Source organism: Lactuca serriola, chromosome 6, assembly GCF_051521515.1.
Source record: "Lactuca serriola cultivar US96UC23 chromosome 6, Lser_US96UC23_V15, whole genome shotgun sequence".
In the NCBI taxonomy this organism is placed as follows: Eukaryota; Viridiplantae; Streptophyta; class Magnoliopsida; order Asterales; family Asteraceae; genus Lactuca; species Lactuca serriola.
In genome coordinates this window covers 36,182,580-36,198,765 of record NC_136413.1, presented here as the reverse complement: position 1 = coordinate 36,198,765, position 16,186 = coordinate 36,182,580, and the positions used below count along the sequence as shown (strand labels likewise).

At 34.2% G+C, this 16,186-nt stretch overlaps 3 protein-coding genes across 3 annotated transcripts; 1 reads left to right on the top strand and 2 right to left on the bottom strand.

Moving 5' to 3' along the window:
• Nucleotides 1-657: 657 nt before the first annotated feature.
• On the bottom strand, nucleotides 658-1,765 carry LOC145059255 (actin T1-like protein). Its single transcript, XM_079007103.1, has 3 exons — nucleotides 1,542-1,765; nucleotides 959-1,037; nucleotides 658-873 (listed from the first exon to the last, which is right to left on the bottom strand). Exons 1-3 carry the CDS (start codon nucleotides 1,691-1,693, stop codon nucleotides 805-807), a joined length of 300 nt encoding a protein of 99 aa, XP_078863229.1. The 5' UTR covers nucleotides 1,694-1,765; the 3' UTR covers nucleotides 658-804.
• A 2,012-nt stretch (nucleotides 1,766-3,777) lies between these two features.
• On the top strand, nucleotides 3,778-5,394 carry TAF8 (TBP-associated factor 8). Its single transcript, XM_079006482.1, has one exon. It carries the CDS (start codon nucleotides 4,098-4,100, stop codon nucleotides 5,172-5,174), a length of 1,077 nt encoding a protein of 358 aa, XP_078862608.1. The 5' UTR covers nucleotides 3,778-4,097; the 3' UTR covers nucleotides 5,175-5,394.
• A 276-nt stretch (nucleotides 5,395-5,670) lies between these two features.
• On the bottom strand, nucleotides 5,671-6,969 carry LOC145059301 (membrane magnesium transporter-like protein). The gene is made up of 4 exons (XM_079007155.1): nucleotides 6,810-6,969; nucleotides 6,677-6,729; nucleotides 6,473-6,573; nucleotides 5,671-5,933 (listed from the first exon to the last, which is right to left on the bottom strand). Exons 1-4 carry the CDS (start codon nucleotides 6,886-6,888, stop codon nucleotides 5,843-5,845), a joined length of 324 nt encoding a protein of 107 aa, XP_078863281.1. The 5' UTR covers nucleotides 6,889-6,969; the 3' UTR covers nucleotides 5,671-5,842.
• Nucleotides 6,970-16,186: the final 9,217 nt, after the last annotated feature.

The following is a 16,186-nucleotide window of genomic DNA, read 5'->3' as shown; positions in this document are numbered from 1 at the left end:
GGCTAATCTGTCACCCTATAGAATTATCCCTTCAATTTCAATGGTGCCCTTATATTGCACAAAACTCTAGCAGCTGCAATATATATTCAACAAATATCCCTAACATATCTACCTTATACCCCTTCTATCTTTAAGCATCCTCATAATCATATGATCCCCATTTTTTTTATTTTTTAAACTTATCCACAAGACATAAGGAGGAGTCGACTTCTCATATAGTTGTAGCGGTTTAAAGGTCCCTATTGCATTTAGAACACCTAAAGTATTTTATTTAAAGATATATAATACCCTCATTTTTTTAAGAATGGCTATATTACCCTCATTTAAATGACATCTTTTTAACCATATTGACCATGAAGCCCAATTTAATATCTACTCAACCCATGTATTTTTCCACATATTGGACTATTGGTTCAAGTTCAACCATGATTTATCATGCCACTCCAACCACAACATAAAATAAAAAAATAAAAATCAATCATCTTTAACACCATAGCTTTTTCAACTCAAACCATACCCACACATCAAATAAAAATATCATATACTAAATATTTTACTATAAAATAACATTTTTTTTATATCTTTTAGTTACTGTTATTGATATTACTGAACTTATTTTTATTAAGACATTCGCATTTGTGTGTGTATAAGGAGCAATAATATCAATTTAGAAGTGAATCAATTTAGAAATGTTGAGGCCAGAGGAGTCTCACATGGCTTAAAATTTCTTACAAAAACCACAAGATCTCACATTACAAATTACAAAATTATTTAAATTGTATTTTGCTGATGAAGGTGAAAACCTTAAGGAAAATAAACAGGCCAGTTGAAGTAGTATGAATCACGAGCTTCTTTGCTCCAGTTTTCATTCCACTACAAACAGAAAATTAATCAAAAAAACTCGATCAAATTCATAATATTTTGGCGTATTTATACATACATATACATATATACATACCGAAAATTTGTATGGCTGTTTCTTTTGCATTGCCTTCTTCCAATGGTATTGCTCATGTAGCATTGCATGATCATGCCAACTAAACATTCAAGTATATCGATTATCAAACAAATACAAGGTTAAAACATAAAAATTTGAGTTTGTGTAATGCTTATTGCACTTAGAACATGATAAAAAGGAGATAAATTTCTTCGATTCTACATTATGGTAAGATGGGCAAATGAATATATATGAATCCATGGCAACATAATATAAGCTTTCCCAAATTCACTCTGAAAAGAAAGGAGCAGAAAGAACACAGAAATTATATCAAGTTATTCCTTTTCTTTACCAATACTGATTGAACTTTAAGTGAAATTTTTATGGGAATTTAAACATGGAACGAAAAACATTTCTGTGAGTTTTGATGATTAGAAACCCTAACAGAAAATCTCGACCTGTTTACGCCTAAAATAGCAGCGAAGTGATTACGTTCGATGAGAAATTAAACGAACAAAACACACAATCGAAGGAAGGCATCGAGGAATTGACGAAAATGTTAGAAAAAATGGAAATTGAAAAGGGAAGAGAGGTGTATGAATACTTGAATCTATTAGAGAGTTGCCACATGTAGGGGTTGGACCAAGTCATGGCGGAGTAAGCCATTGAACCGACCCATATGCAGATGAATTTCTCTGGACCAGAGTGTGGAACACCTGGGTCTCCTCTGTACGCGTTTCCAAAGTACTTCTCCATTGATCTTCTCTGTATGCGCTAGGGTTTTGGTAACAAGGAGGTAGGGGATGAAATGGAAGTGAGGGATGTGTGCCTTTATCTCGACTTATCCGCTTTTCTTATTTTCTCTAATTACATTTTTAGTCCCTCGTTTTGTTGTTATTTGCACGGTCCCCTAAAAAATTTACACCCCGCTCCCGAGTTGTAGCAAAGAAAAGAAAGTAAGGAGAGAAAAGAAAGGAAAAAGAAATTGTCATTTGTGCTCCCGAGTTGGAGAGAAATGGAAGGAAAGTTAAACATTTTGTTCTTTCTTTTCAAATCCTCCCAAATCGAGAGGAAAGGTAGGAGGGAAAGTTTTCCTTCCATTTCCTTCCACTTCCTTCCTTTAATGAAACTCGGGAGCACCATTCTCTCTTGCTTTCCTCTCATTTCCTCTCATTTCCTTTCTTTTCTCTCTTTAAGGTCTCCATTCATGCTTATGAGTTAGGAAAACAAGGTCTAGTTAATTGAACTCTTTAAATTATTCGGGTTTTAGTAGATCACCAATTCCTTCAAGACATATATTGAATTAGAAGGTCATTTGATCTCAATCATCCAAACCTTTTCTTCATGCTTATTGAAGGCTTAATCAGATCACTAAAACTACACATTATTGGAATAAAATTCAATAAATTTCAATGTTAGATGGATACTTTCACGGTCACCTGGCTTGATTGAACATGTAGCTAAGGATCACAATGAATAATAGATAGCGTTGATCAACGAGACCTAGTGTTTGTGATTTTATCGAGACATGACGATGTGAGTTTTTCCACTTAACAGGAGGACTTTATTTTAGTCGCAAATCACTTGATAGATGAGTTACTTTGTGTAATTACATATCTAGGGGTGATTTTGGCCATTATATGTATTTATCTCTCTTCGGAGCTCGGGGCACGTTTTATAGATGAGATTGTCTTATATTTAACGGGTATACAATTTACATATGTTTGTTACACCATCTTATTGTGCCATTCCATGCTACCGTTGCTTATGTCGGGAGTCATTTCTAGAAGTAGACATCTAACCTCAGGTGAAGGTAGAATTGTCAAACATCTATCACCTCCTAATTTCATTTATATGGGATCATTGGTTCTATTGTTGTTTATGTGTAAAATGTTCATGTTTAACTATTTTTAGTTGTTCTAAATTCATAAATTGTATAAAGAAAAATCTAATTGATATGTGTATGTATGTAATATGCATTTTAAGTTCTTAGAAAGATATTTTTGAAGAAATATCAAGTGATTGATTTAGGTTATTCAAAGATGTGAGGTTATGGGTTGTACTTGTAGAATGACATGAGTTTATAGCTTGTATTTCTAAGAGCATGTCACTACACAAAAACAAATTTATGTTAATTCTTGACCTAATATGTTTTATGCCCCGTAACCATATAAAAAGGCTTGAATTTATGTTCAGTAACAATAAATATGAGTTGTATTTGACATAATTTTTTTTGAATAATTTTTAGAGTTTTTAATGTTTATTTTGAAATTTAAATAGGTGAACTCAAGTTAACATATTTATTAAATAAGTTGGGTTGACCAAAAACTAAATATGTGAACATGATTTCAACCTATTTAATAAACAAGTTGGGTCGATTGATTTTCATCTTGTTTAACTATATGTATCAATTCGAAAATGACTCAACATGACCCATTGTCATTGGTAACGATTGCATTGTGATGTTTACATGTGTATTGATGTCTTGATTTTCATATATTAATTTGATATATTTGTAAAAAAAAAAAAAAAAAAAAAAAAAAAAAAAAAAAAAAACACTTTAAATTTTAATCTTATTAAAAATCAAGATATTAAAAGAAAAATTAAATATTATCCTACATTTTTTTTTCTATATAATATTTAAGATGGATAAGAAAATAAATAAAAAGAAATATAAAAGGATATTTAAATTATTTATACAGTAACATATATAAAAAAAATATATATATATTTCTTGAAAAATATTTCTTTTGGGCAAACATTTAGTGGGTAGTAACGTCTTTTCTAAACTCCTACCCTTACTCGTAATTTTCTCCCCTTCTATAAATACCACCCCCTCTCCTGGTTTACTCATCAATCAGGATCTAGGGTTCATCAAGTCATTCAAAATCACTTTCATGAATTACTCTTCAAAATTGATATTTGGGATCTCCAAACTCCTGATTTGATTGCACAATAGGCGAATTTGTAGTGATTCCCTTCAAATATCAAATTCCCACGAAACAAACGGTACGCCGTGAATTCAATTTTGTTGTGTATCTCCCAAATTGTGATATCAGGATCAATTCACATCGCTAGGGTTCCAATTCTTTCAAGTACCTGATTTCGAACGAGTTCAATTTTGTTATCGAGGAACCCTTCATGATACGAGAGTCTGAATATGAGCAATGGAGGTGGAGTAGACGACAACGAGTTCGATGAAAAGAAAAATCGAGTAGCCGCTGATGAATTCGGTAGAGCTGTCGCAAAAGTAGCAGTAGCTCAGATATGCGAGCGTGTTGGTTTCCACAGTGTTAACGATTCTGCTCTAGCGTCTCTCGCCGATATTGCTATCAGGTACGTGAAAGATTTAGGGAAAACCTCAAAGTTTTACGCTAATGTAGCCAATAGAACAGAGTGCAATGTGTTCGACGTAATTCAAAGCTTGGAGGATTTGAGTTCTTCTGTCGGGTTTCCAGGCGGGTCAGAAACCTGTACAAATTTGATCCGTTCTAGTTCTTCCATGAAGGAGATCATGGAGTACGTTGAAGCCATTGAAGAAGACGAACTTCCTTTTGCTCAACCTATTCCCACTTTTCCGATTGTTAGAGATAGAAAATTAACCCCAAGTTTTCTCCAAATGGGTGAAACACCAGAGTTCAAACACGTACCTGATTGGCTACCTGCATTTCCAGATCCCCATACTTACATTCACTCTGCTGTATGGAACGAGAGGACTTCAGATCCAAGATCAGATAAAGTTGAGCTCGCTAGACAAAGAAGAAAAGCCGAAAACTCATTGTTGACTTTACAAAAACGATTGCTGTCTAAATCACCTCCAACATCATCTTCTTCTGAGGTCGCAAATGGCAGTAGCAAGAAGATCCGATTTGGATTTGGTGAGAAGCCAGTTGTTTTGTCAGATAAACACGTGAATGATGTGAATTTGGAGAATCATGTGTCTATATTGGAGGCGTTTGCACCTGTTATTGAAGCTTTGAATAGTAGGGTTTCTGAATCTGGTGAGAATGGTGAAACTGAAAGAGATGTTCTTGATAAGAGACCTGCTGTTCGATTGAATTTTAGTAATGGAAGGAAACTGATTGGTGATTCCTTGGATTTGAGGTTATGGAATAGGGGTACTGGAAGGATTTCATCATGGTTTGGGCGTGATGATGTGATGGATGAGAAGAAGAGGAGAGCTGAGTATATTTTGAGACAATCTATGGAGAACAGGTTGGATCTTGCTCAGTTGTAGAGATGAAATTACTGAATTGCCCTTTATGATATACATAGACATTAGATCTGTGTGAAATCTTTATAGTAGTTCCTCATAGTTTTGAAAAGATTGTAGCTTTATCATGCAAAGAAACCATTTTGAGCAGTTGAACAAGTTATTTATTGTGCATTGTCCTTTTGAATTTGTTAATTCTTGTGAAGTATTTTTACAATTTTTAATCGATATTTATTTAAATTGACTTTTGTTGTTGAACTTAAGATGCTATTTCATTGAGTACATGATTTGTGTAATGTCACTATATTGAAACATGAATCTGTTGTTGCATTAACACCTGAAATCTTTAAGATTTTAGCTTATCAGAAACTGCTTATTTGAGTCAATAAGTACGTTTTTATTTATTTTTATTTTATTTTAATTCATCTAAACACTCAAAGACGCATCTTAACTGCCATTATTCATCAAACATATTCATAGAAGAACAAACAAAGTCACAAAATAGTAACTGAACACATGATTAACCAAAATCATTTTATCATATGATGGATCAAATATCTAAAACAATACTAATGCAACATTATGACACAAACAATCTATCAAGTCTCAAGAAAGTGAAATGTATTTTGAAGGAAATAAATACTAAAAGGTCTTGTTCTTAAATTCAACAAAAAAAATTCTTGTTCTTAAATTCAGTTGAGCTTTAACCCAGTTTCTGTAGGGAACGCCTTTCCACGATGATTGAAGATCATAAAGTTCATATTTGCGGGTAGAGACACAACCCTGCATTTCAACAAGTTCCAAAAATTACAACTTTGCCCCTTCAATTTTAAAGATTTATGTATCATTGTTGTAAGAGATAAAAGCTCAAAGAAACGTAGAAAAGATTTCATTGAGATGAAAGATGATGCAAGCATAAAAGAAAAAGCACACACCATTACAAATGTGCAAAGTGAAAAATCTTCAAGCATAAACTCAAAACCTTAATCTTTTGAAGTGAACATGTGCCAATGATACCAAAATATAACAGGTATATGCAATTAAGCCAAATGCTTCAAACTACTAATATTAGAAATAAAGGTCTCATAATTCAACTCAATGGATCTTCTAATTCTAAAACTAGGCATAAGGTGTTTCATAATTCATACAAGATTTATATGCAATACCAAAGAATCCAAGAAGAAAACTTAACAGTTGAATAACAAGAAATTGGAAAAAAAGAGCTTCCAATTAGAATCAAGTGTCCACTTGTTTGGAAACTAACTATAGAATCAGATTTCACCTAAGTTTAAATCAAACACCGCTTTTTATATATAAAGTACCTGTTCTCATCTGAATCTGGGAGTATAGATCGGAAATTCCCTGGAACTGTTAATCCAGCAAACAGACTCAAAACCAATACTAATGCCAATTCAAGTAGCACCTGTAAATTATACCCAAAAAGAGAAACGAGGACCAAATTAGATTCACAAACACACAAAAAAACATATACATGTATAAATTAGAGAGTAACAGCGAGAGATTACTTCAAATGGAGGTCCGGAAAACTCATCCTCAGTGATCTTGAGCAAAGCCCTATCTAATTATCGAGAAAAAAAAAGTTAGTTTTTGATAGATGAAAATCAAAGCCACAAGCAATCAAGGAAATCAGAGAGTTACATTGAATGGTAGAGTAAGCAGCGTGTAAGAGCATAAGAACTGCGATGACGCCGACGACGAAGCTCATACTCTTTGCCATGGTTGAAGCGATCGCCGGCGATGGCGATTAGTGGAAGTTGGATTTGGGGTTTACAGCTTATACTAGGAAACGAATAAAAAGACGACGATTGGAATAGCGATACTGATAAAAAAAGATTTAATTACACAAGTAGTCCCTGTACTTGTACTCAATTAACAAATTTCTCCCCTAAGAAAGTAAGGACGTTCGTTTGGATCCTATAATATTATCATTTAACTTGCAAAAAAAAAAAGGAAAATGATTTAAAAAGGTAACTATGTTTCAATTTTGTTCAAAAAATACCATCTAACTAAAGAATTCGTTCAAAAAATACCATCTAAATTCACATTTTGCTCTTTGATTCGAGTGAGATAATCGGTTCTACCGATGAGGTGGTAAATGTTACCGGGATGAAAAAAATAAACAATTACGTGGCTTCTCCCTCTATTACGTGGAATAACCCTTACGCAAAACTCAAAATCACAAAGAACGTTGGAGGTTTTTTGACTTTTTCACAGACGATGAAATTAGGGTTCGCTCTTTCGCGTCAATTTTTCACTCAAGATGCAATGTATGCTTATTGTCGATGTTTACCATGGTGGGACCTTTGTCCCTAAGCCGTTAGTGTATTTCAATCCTTTGAAAACATCTGTTACGGAGTTGATTTCAAAATCATGGGGTTCAAGGAGTTCATCTTACAGCTTCAAAAATTAACCAAGGAAAGGTGCACTGATGTATATTATTGTCTTCAAAATTGGTTTGTGGCAGATGGATTGAGAGAACTAAGAGATGATAATGACTATGTGAGGTTTCTTGATGATGGGTATGCCAATGATTGTAAAATCAATGTGTGCATTGATGAATATCAAGAGCCAATCATGGAGTGGATTAACGAAGAAAAAGCTGAAGAAGGGGACACAGAAAGTGATGAATATGAGGATGATGTAGACTCAGTCATGTCGGATGATATATCACTAGACTATGAACTTGATGAGGAAGTTATTCCATTAAAGAAATCTACAGATCCGTTTTTGGCCCACACAAATGTTATTCCAAAGGGAGGGGTTAATGATGAAGATGGTGACAGCACAGATGAAGTTTCCTTTTCTGTTCATGATCTTAACCAACAATGGGACACAATGAAACCCGTCTTAGGTATGAAATTTTGTGATCGTTATGAACTTAAGAAAATGATTACCAATTATGTTGTTTCTAATGGTTACAAACTGTGGTATGAAAAAATGTTGCAAGTAAATTATTAGTTAGGTGTGGTAAAGTTGAAGGAAAGGCACATTGCCTTTTAGATTGTAGGCTACTTGGATGAGCCAAGAAAAATCATTCCAAATCAGACCACAAATTGATGAACACAACTTTTGTAGAGCGGTAAATAAGGGGTCAATTGTTACATCTAGGTGGATTGGAAAAATGTTAATTAGTGATATATTGGAAAAAGCCTAGGCTTAGTTACAGGAAAATGAAAGTGTTGGTGAAAACCAATTTTGGTCTTAATGTAAGTGTTGGGCAATGTAGAAATGCCAGAAGGTTTGCATGGGATGACATTGAGGGAAGTTTGGTGGGCCACTATGTAAAGATAAGGAACTATGGTGTTAAGTTGTTGATGGTTGATCTGGGTTCAACAGTCAAAATAGATATAGATAATATGTCTGATTCTACAATGTACTTTTCGAAGATGTATGTTTGCTTGAAGGGTGTCAAGGATGGATGAATTGAATGGTGTAGGAGGGTGATTGGTATTGAAAGATGTTTTTTAAAGGGTATTTGTATAGGTGAGGTATTAGCAGTTGTTGGTAGGTACTCCAATAATCAAATATATCCCCTAGCATGGGTTGTAGTTACAGTTGAAAACAAACAAAATTGGAAGTGGTTCTTAGAACTACTACTTGATGAAATTTAGATGGGAGATGGTACAGGGCTAACAATCATTTCTGACTAGCATAAGGGTCTAGTTGAGGTTGTAAAGGAGAAAGCACCAGGAAGTGAGCATAGACAATGTGCTAGGAACATCAATGTAACTTTAAGAAAAAGTTTACGGGAGTTGAGTTTAAGAAGCTTTTTTGGACTGCTGTAAAGTCTACAACTCAAAAAACATTTGAAGCTATAATGAGGGAAATTAGGCAACTTAGCATAAATTCTTATGACCACTTGATGGAAAGAGATTTAAACACATGGTGTGGGGCATTTTTTTTTGGAAGATAGGTGTTGTGATGCTGTAGAGAATGGCATATCAGAATCCTCCAATTTTGCAATTGTATAGGCAAGGAAAACCCGAAAATAATTATACTTGAAGAAATTAGAGTCTATGTCATGGAGAGAATGTTCAATCAAAAGAAGAAGGGAGAAAAATGGAACTTGCGAATATGTCCCTCCATCAGAATGAGGATTAAGAATTTGAAAAAAGCACAAAGGTTTGCTACTTACTTCACAAGCTAATTTACTTAAGGGAAAATACCTACTTTTCTATAACATTTCATCACAGGTATTGGGAAGTTACTCCAAGTGGTCCACAACAATATGAGGTCAGATTATTGCATGAAGGATATAGAGTTGACTTGAACAACAGAACTTATGCATGCAGATCCTGGCAGATTAGTGGGATGCCGTCTTTGCATGCCACTGCAACAATATTGTTTTGGAATGGGAATGTAGAAGACTATGTTTCAGTTTGGTTCACAAAAGGCATGTTTGGAAGTTGCTATAGATATACAATAAAGCCAATTAATGGAGTTGATTTATGGCCAACTATTATAGTTGCTACTATCATCTTGCCACCAATACGTAGAAGGCTGCCTGGGAGACCAAAGGTGAATAGGAAGAAATGTCCTACGGAGAAATAAGGAAGGCATACTGTTAGCAAGAAGGGAGGGATTCCAAAATATGGTCATTGTAAGCAAGGTCGCAATAAAAGAACATGTCTCTTATTGAACCAAGGTTAGCTTCCTAATTACAATACACATAATCATTTTCTCTTGATTACAATACACAATCATTTTCTCTTGATGCAGTTACAAATGAAGTACTAGAAGAGGCGTGTGTAGCAGATGAAATAGAAGACTATAGGGAGGAGTATGTAGCAGATGAAGTAGAAGACCATGAAGAGGAGTATGTGACAGATGAAGTGAAGACCATGAAGAGGAGTATATGACAAATGAAGTAGAAAACCATGAGGAGGAGTATGTGGCAGATGAACCTATTGCAGATGTAGGGGGGATCAACGAAAACATTAGCAGTATGAAAAAGAGAAAATGCCATTCTGAGAGAATCATAAAGTTGAAGCTGAAGAGAAAGGTGGGGGTACTAGGGATAATATTGGAAACCCAGTCAATTTAAGCCAGGTCATGTGTTTTATTATGCTTGAACTATGAAAGACACATCTTTTGGTGCATAGTGCACATCAAACTTATGTTTATTTATGCCTAGAACTATGAAAGGCACATCTTTTGGTGCATATTGCACATAAAACTTATGTTTGTTTATGCCTAAAACTATGAAAGGCACATCTTTTTGTGCATACTGCACATAAAACTATTGTTTAATGTTTGTTTGCACAATTACCTTTATCTTGTTAAAAAAAATTATTAGATGTGGATGTACCAGCCGTATGCTGCTGTAATCATGTGTCTCTACATCTCATTGATTTCATAATAATACAACATAAACTAGTCTGAAATGACAGGTTATAAAATAAAATGATAAAATTGACAATTATGATATTTTGTTTCCTTTTGTTGAATTATGTGTTCTATTGGTGCAATATAAGGGACTGTCCCTGTATATCATATGGTTCATTCATTTGTTCCCCTTCATGGATAACGTTATAATTGTTCTTCCTTTGTTGACCAATATACCCCTATTTACCATGACCTATTTTTTGTCCAATTTATCAAGTTAATATGTAGCCTCCTTTATGAAAAAAAAAATCACCCTGTAGCCTCCACAAAATCTTAATAATCATCCTTCTGTGGGTGTTCAAGTTGTAATCGGAGGCACCAAAATTTGTACATAACAAAGACGCATCCAAGAAAACCTGTGCCGGATCCTTGTGGTGACACTTGGAAGGCTGAAAGATCATATCATGAATACATCTTGATTTGCCACACGGATCATGGGAGTGAAGGTTTTAGTTCTTGAAGAAGCTGCTCATTTATTAGACATGGGATTCTGTAAAGACATCGAAACCATCATAGCAGCTGTGCCAAAACAAAAACAGACACTTCTTTTTTTAGCCACTGTCCCACCTGAGGTTTCTTTCTTTTTTCAGTGTGGTTGGTAATTTCTTTATATAGTTTAGTTTTTCATGGTTCTTGCAAAACAAGCAAACTTATTACATACTTGATGAAAGTAATATTTTTTTTTTATTGATGTGAAGGTTCGTCAAATCTGTCATATTGCTTTGAAAAGAGATCATGAATATATCAATATAATCGAAGAAGGTGGCGAAGAGATACATACACAGGTAGGTACCATGGCATGAAGTTTACATTAATTTAGTATCAATGTGTTAAACTGTGTTTTTTATATATCATATATTTTTCAAGGTCCAACAAAAATATCTAGTTGCTCCTTAAAGTGTGTTTTAGTTCAAAAACCACAAAACAAATAAAATAAAATAAACATTAAAAGGCAGCAAATATGCGTATATGCCCTTGAATTCATTAAAGCTACAAAAGCATCCCTTTACAAAACACATTGGAATCGACATTCCATTCATTTTCCCTATACTACATAATGAATTTCACTACAAGCATAACAAAAAGCATCCACAAACAACATTTATGAATTTCTAATGTCCTAGTCATTTCATCGAGTTTCTTTCTAAAACTCATACCATCCTCATCTGTCTTCATCTTGTACGATTTCAAAACATTTTCCAATACTGAAATCTTGACTTCCATTAAGCTTACTTCTGGTCCTTCTGCATCATCATCAACCCATTTTCGGAACTTACAACTTTCCTTATTTCGATCATTCATATTCAAGGAAAAATAAGTCACATAACCAAGAAATTATTTAGGAGATGGAAATAAAAATCTTTAAGCTAAACTTACCAAGGACTAGGGCCAAACCATAAACTTTTTGCCAGGATTAGCTTTGGTTGTTGATGTCCAAATTCGAGCAATGTATCCAAAATCACAATGCTTTCTACCAGGATTAGCTTTTCAAATGTTGGTTCTTGACTTGGAAATGACGGATTTAGAGGAAGAAAAAAAAAGCCATGGAAAAAGGAGGAAATTGTTACAGAGGAGTAGAGATTTTTCCCCTAAGGGATAATGACTTGATAGGGTAAGATACTTTTTGAAATGTACACATTTAATCCTTATTCTTTTCTTTTTGTAAAATAAACCCTAATACTTTATTAATATGTACACATTAGGTCATTTTCACCGAATTCTATAGGTTTTGCTGACGTGGAAGGGTTTATTTTACAAAAAAAAAAGAATAAGGACTAAATGTGTACATTTCAAAAAGTATCTTACCCTATCAAGTCATTTTCCTTTTCTTTTATTTTGTTAAAATGAAATACCCAAGTGGCATCCACATATCCACAACAAGATTTTTCCAACTTTTATTCATCATGAAAAAGAAGGAGAACCCCAATCTCCGGCGACTCCTTTGTGTGTTCCTACACATCACTGGTAGCAAGGAGGAATGATGGCAAAAATAACAAGGTCGAAGGGGGAGGCAGGAGGAAGTAGAGACGGTAGTTGGCATCGAGGAGCTGCTCTGGTAGCCCCCTCATCGATTCTTTCTTCTTTTTCTGGCAACATATCTCAAAGATGGAGGCAAAGAGAGACAGATCGGAGAAACACAACAGGTAAAGGGTGTTTGGCTGTTGTTGTTCGACCAGAAGGAAGAGAGACGAGAAAGAGAAGGGTCGTCGCCCTTTTCTTGTTGCTGGAGGATCACCCACCTCCGGTGAAAATGACCTAATGTGCTTCCACATCAGCAAAACCTGTAGAATCCAGTGAAAATGACCTAATGTGTATATATTAATAAAGTATAAGGGTTTATTTTACAAAAAAAAGAATAAGGACTAAATCTGTACAATTCAAAAAGTATCTTACCCTATCAAGTCATTTTCCCTAAAAGAAAATTCGTATATGATCGGTATACCGGGTATAGCCGGTCACAAGGATTGCATTGTTACAAAAAATAAAGTATAAGGGTTTATTTTACAAAAAAAAGGACTAAATGTGTATATTTCAAAAAGTATTTTACCCTACCAAGTCATTTTCCCTTTCCCTAATTTGTTTCAGTAATGGGTTATAAAGGGAAAAATATCCTACATGTCAACTCCATGCCAACTAGGTAACCCACACATTAAGAAAGATGCCAAGTCAACCATTCCCATCTCCATCCGGTTACCACACTGGAATCAAATAGCAAAATGTGAATTTAGATGGTGTTTTTTTAACGAATTCATCAGTTAAATGGTATTTTTTTTATCAGGGTATACTTAAATGGTGTTTTTTTTGTACAAAATTGAAATATAGTTACCTTTTTTAGTCATTTTCCCAAAAAAAAAATACCTTAAATTCATTTTAGAGATAATTACAAAACGGGCATAAACATCTATATAAAGTTTTTTGCTTGTGTATCACAACTAATGCTTATATATCAAACCAATTCCATATAACGGAGAAATTATACGAGAATATGAAAAAGAAAAAAAAAAGAGATGATGTTTTGGAAAATGTAGGGTTGTAAATTGTCTGGAGTCTGGACCCAACCCGAATGTTGAAACTGGAACAACTAGAAACTGCAATTGACTTTTGGCGGAACCTGATGTTGGAAAATTTAATAAAACTTATGTATTTTTATTAAACGTTGGACACATTTAAATATAAATATATATTTGTATATATTTAATCATTTGTTGGCTGTGTTCTCTTTCGTGAGAGCTTCAAAACGATATATGTTGTGTCCAAAATGAAGTATCTGTGAGTAAGATATCAAAGTTCAAAAATAAGTATTTGGAAATAAAGTTAACAAATAAAATGGTTGTGGGAATGAGTCTTACATAAGAAAATGATCAAAATCGTAGTAGGTTTATAAACATAGATGTATAATGAGTTTATAAACTTATATGTGTGGTTGTACTCCAACAACTATGCACGCACATGTGGTTAAAATTATGGAATGCATTTTGAAGACAAAAATCACCAAACTCATGTTTAGGCGCCACTTGCGGACACACTGGTTCATATAATCAAGAAATCATTGATTGTTCATATAATCAAGAAATCATTGATTGTTAATAAATCAGTCAATACAATAGTATGTTAGGTAAGATTGTATGAATTTTAGAGAAGATTATGAGTTTTATCCTAAAGTGTTACACATATATGAACAATTCTTCCATTGATCAATTACTTCAAAAATCAATAAGTTTCAATTTAAGAGCTCCAAAACATCAAGATCGAATGAAATGTGGTCTTTGTTCTTCTATGATCAATTCTATGACATTTATTCATATTCATAATTTCAACTAAGAAATTTTGAGAATTTTAGTGAAATGTTAAAATAGATGAAGTAAAAAAATGGACATTTTCATAAACTAGCCAACATAATGGAAGTTTTCTTGAAGTAATCGGCTAAAAAATAGTTTAGCAGTAAAAAATGGTTGATTTGAATTTTTTTATCCAGTAATTAAGACTTTTTTGTAAACAAAACAAAATTTTGGATTTTTTCATAAACTAACCCAAAATATTAGGCATTTTTCTAAAGTTTTCCATTTTTACACATATAATAATAAATAAGTTAATATGTAAACATAAATATATAATCTTAGTCGTAATTTTCATATAAATATGATTTTCAAGCAAATTAAGAAAATTTAAAGAGTAAATTATATGAATGGTCCATGTGGTTTGGGGTAACTTGTATGTTTGATCTCTAACTTCTTTTTTTAATTCGAAAAATCTCTACTGTGTGTTTTTGTGACGTGTTTAGTCCATGTCTGATCTAAAAAAAAACTAGTGTGTCCTTATTTATTTCATTTTAAATAATTTTATCTTATTAGAAAACATATTTAACAAAAAAAAGCATATGGGTCCCATCCCAACCCAATCCAACGCCATATTTATTTTCTCTCTTCCTCGCCTAAAGATCTCGAAAACAGCTGCCAGTCAACTCCAGCAACCACCTCAGGTGATATTTGATAATCATCGTCGGAATCTGCCGTAACATCCCAAAATTCAAGACCAAAAATTTCATTTTTAATTAAGTTATTATAAAACCGATAGTCTGAAACATCCATAGTGTCAACTCATTTCATAATTGAAAACCAGTATTTCAAATAACTAAAACATGTCATAGAAAAGTGTTATCAGAGCACAACTCCCAAAGATCTCATAATGCTGAAATCATAGTGTGATGCGCTACGATCCTGCCGACTCCGTTCATTTTGAAAAAGTACCTGAAACCAAAACTGTAAACCTTAAGCACGGAACTTAATGAGTTCCCCTATCATACCACATACCATACAAATAACATATTGTTAAGCATATATGGGTGCCCGACCTACCCCTTCGGTCTCTTTCAACCAGTAACCGCCTAGCATATTTGGGTGTAGCACCTGGTTCCTGGTATGTAAATCTTATTGAGTATTTTCCTTCTTTTTAGCCTTGGACTCGGCGAGTCATAGGTCCGACTCGCCGAGTAAGGACGGGACCCGGGACATGTTTAAGTTGGCGACTCGGCGAGTCAATATTCTGGACTCGGCGAGTCACCGCTGTTGGATGAAACCCTAAGTTTCAGGGGTTGCACCCTATTTAAACGATGTTTTGTGCCTCATATCCGCCCCCATTGCGTCCAGAACACTCCCTCTCGAAGCTCTAACTCCTCTTTTGGTAATTTGGGTGATTTTGGTGCATTTCTTTGAAGTTTTGGAGAGAAGAAGAAGGTAGATCAACAGGAGAGGAAGAAGATCCAGAATCTTTGTGCCATTTCAGAACTTTTAGAGGTATTGGACTCGAAACCCTCTCTGTCCCTTCATTATTATCTCATTGAGAGCTTGTGATAGCCATTTCAAGGCTTCTTCTAGTCTTGACCTTTGTGTAATGAGCTTATAGTGTTGAGGGACTTCGGATCTAGGCATGTTTGGGCTCTAAGGGCTCGGATCTGTAGCCTTTATGGACCCTCATTGCTTGAAAACCTTGGATCTACCATTTTAAGTACATTTTGAACCCTAAAATCCGTATTGGTGAATATCGACACGTAAAGTTGGAAACTTTACATGTGATTCGTGTTCTAGGAGTCCAGATCCGTGAATGGCATGGACTGGAATCGAGCAAATCTG

Coding starts and splice junctions, on each gene's coding strand:
- LOC145059301 (XM_079007155.1), bottom strand. CDS start 6,888: ATGGCAAAGAGTATGAGCTTCGTCGTCGGCGTCATCGCAGTTCTTATG. Junction 6,730..6,809: donor TGCTTACTCTACCATTCAAT/GTAACTCTCTGA, acceptor CTCGATAATTAG/ATAGGGCTTTGCTCAAGATC. Junction 5,934..6,472: donor CCAGATTCAGATGAGAACAG/GTACTTTATATA, acceptor GTTGAAATGCAG/GGTTGTGTCTCTACCCGCAA.
- TAF8 (XM_079006482.1), top strand. CDS start 4,098: ATGAGCAATGGAGGTGGAGTAGACGACAACGAGTTCGATGAAAAGAAA.
- LOC145059255 (XM_079007103.1), bottom strand. CDS start 1,693: ATGGAGAAGTACTTTGGAAACGCGTACAGAGGAGACCCAGGTGTTCCA. Junction 1,038..1,541: donor CAACTCTCTAATAGATTCAA/GTATTCATACAC, acceptor TTGAATGTTTAG/TTGGCATGATCATGCAATGC. Junction 874..958: donor AACAGCCATACAAATTTTCG/GTATGTATATAT, acceptor TTCTGTTTGTAG/TGGAATGAAAACTGGAGCAA.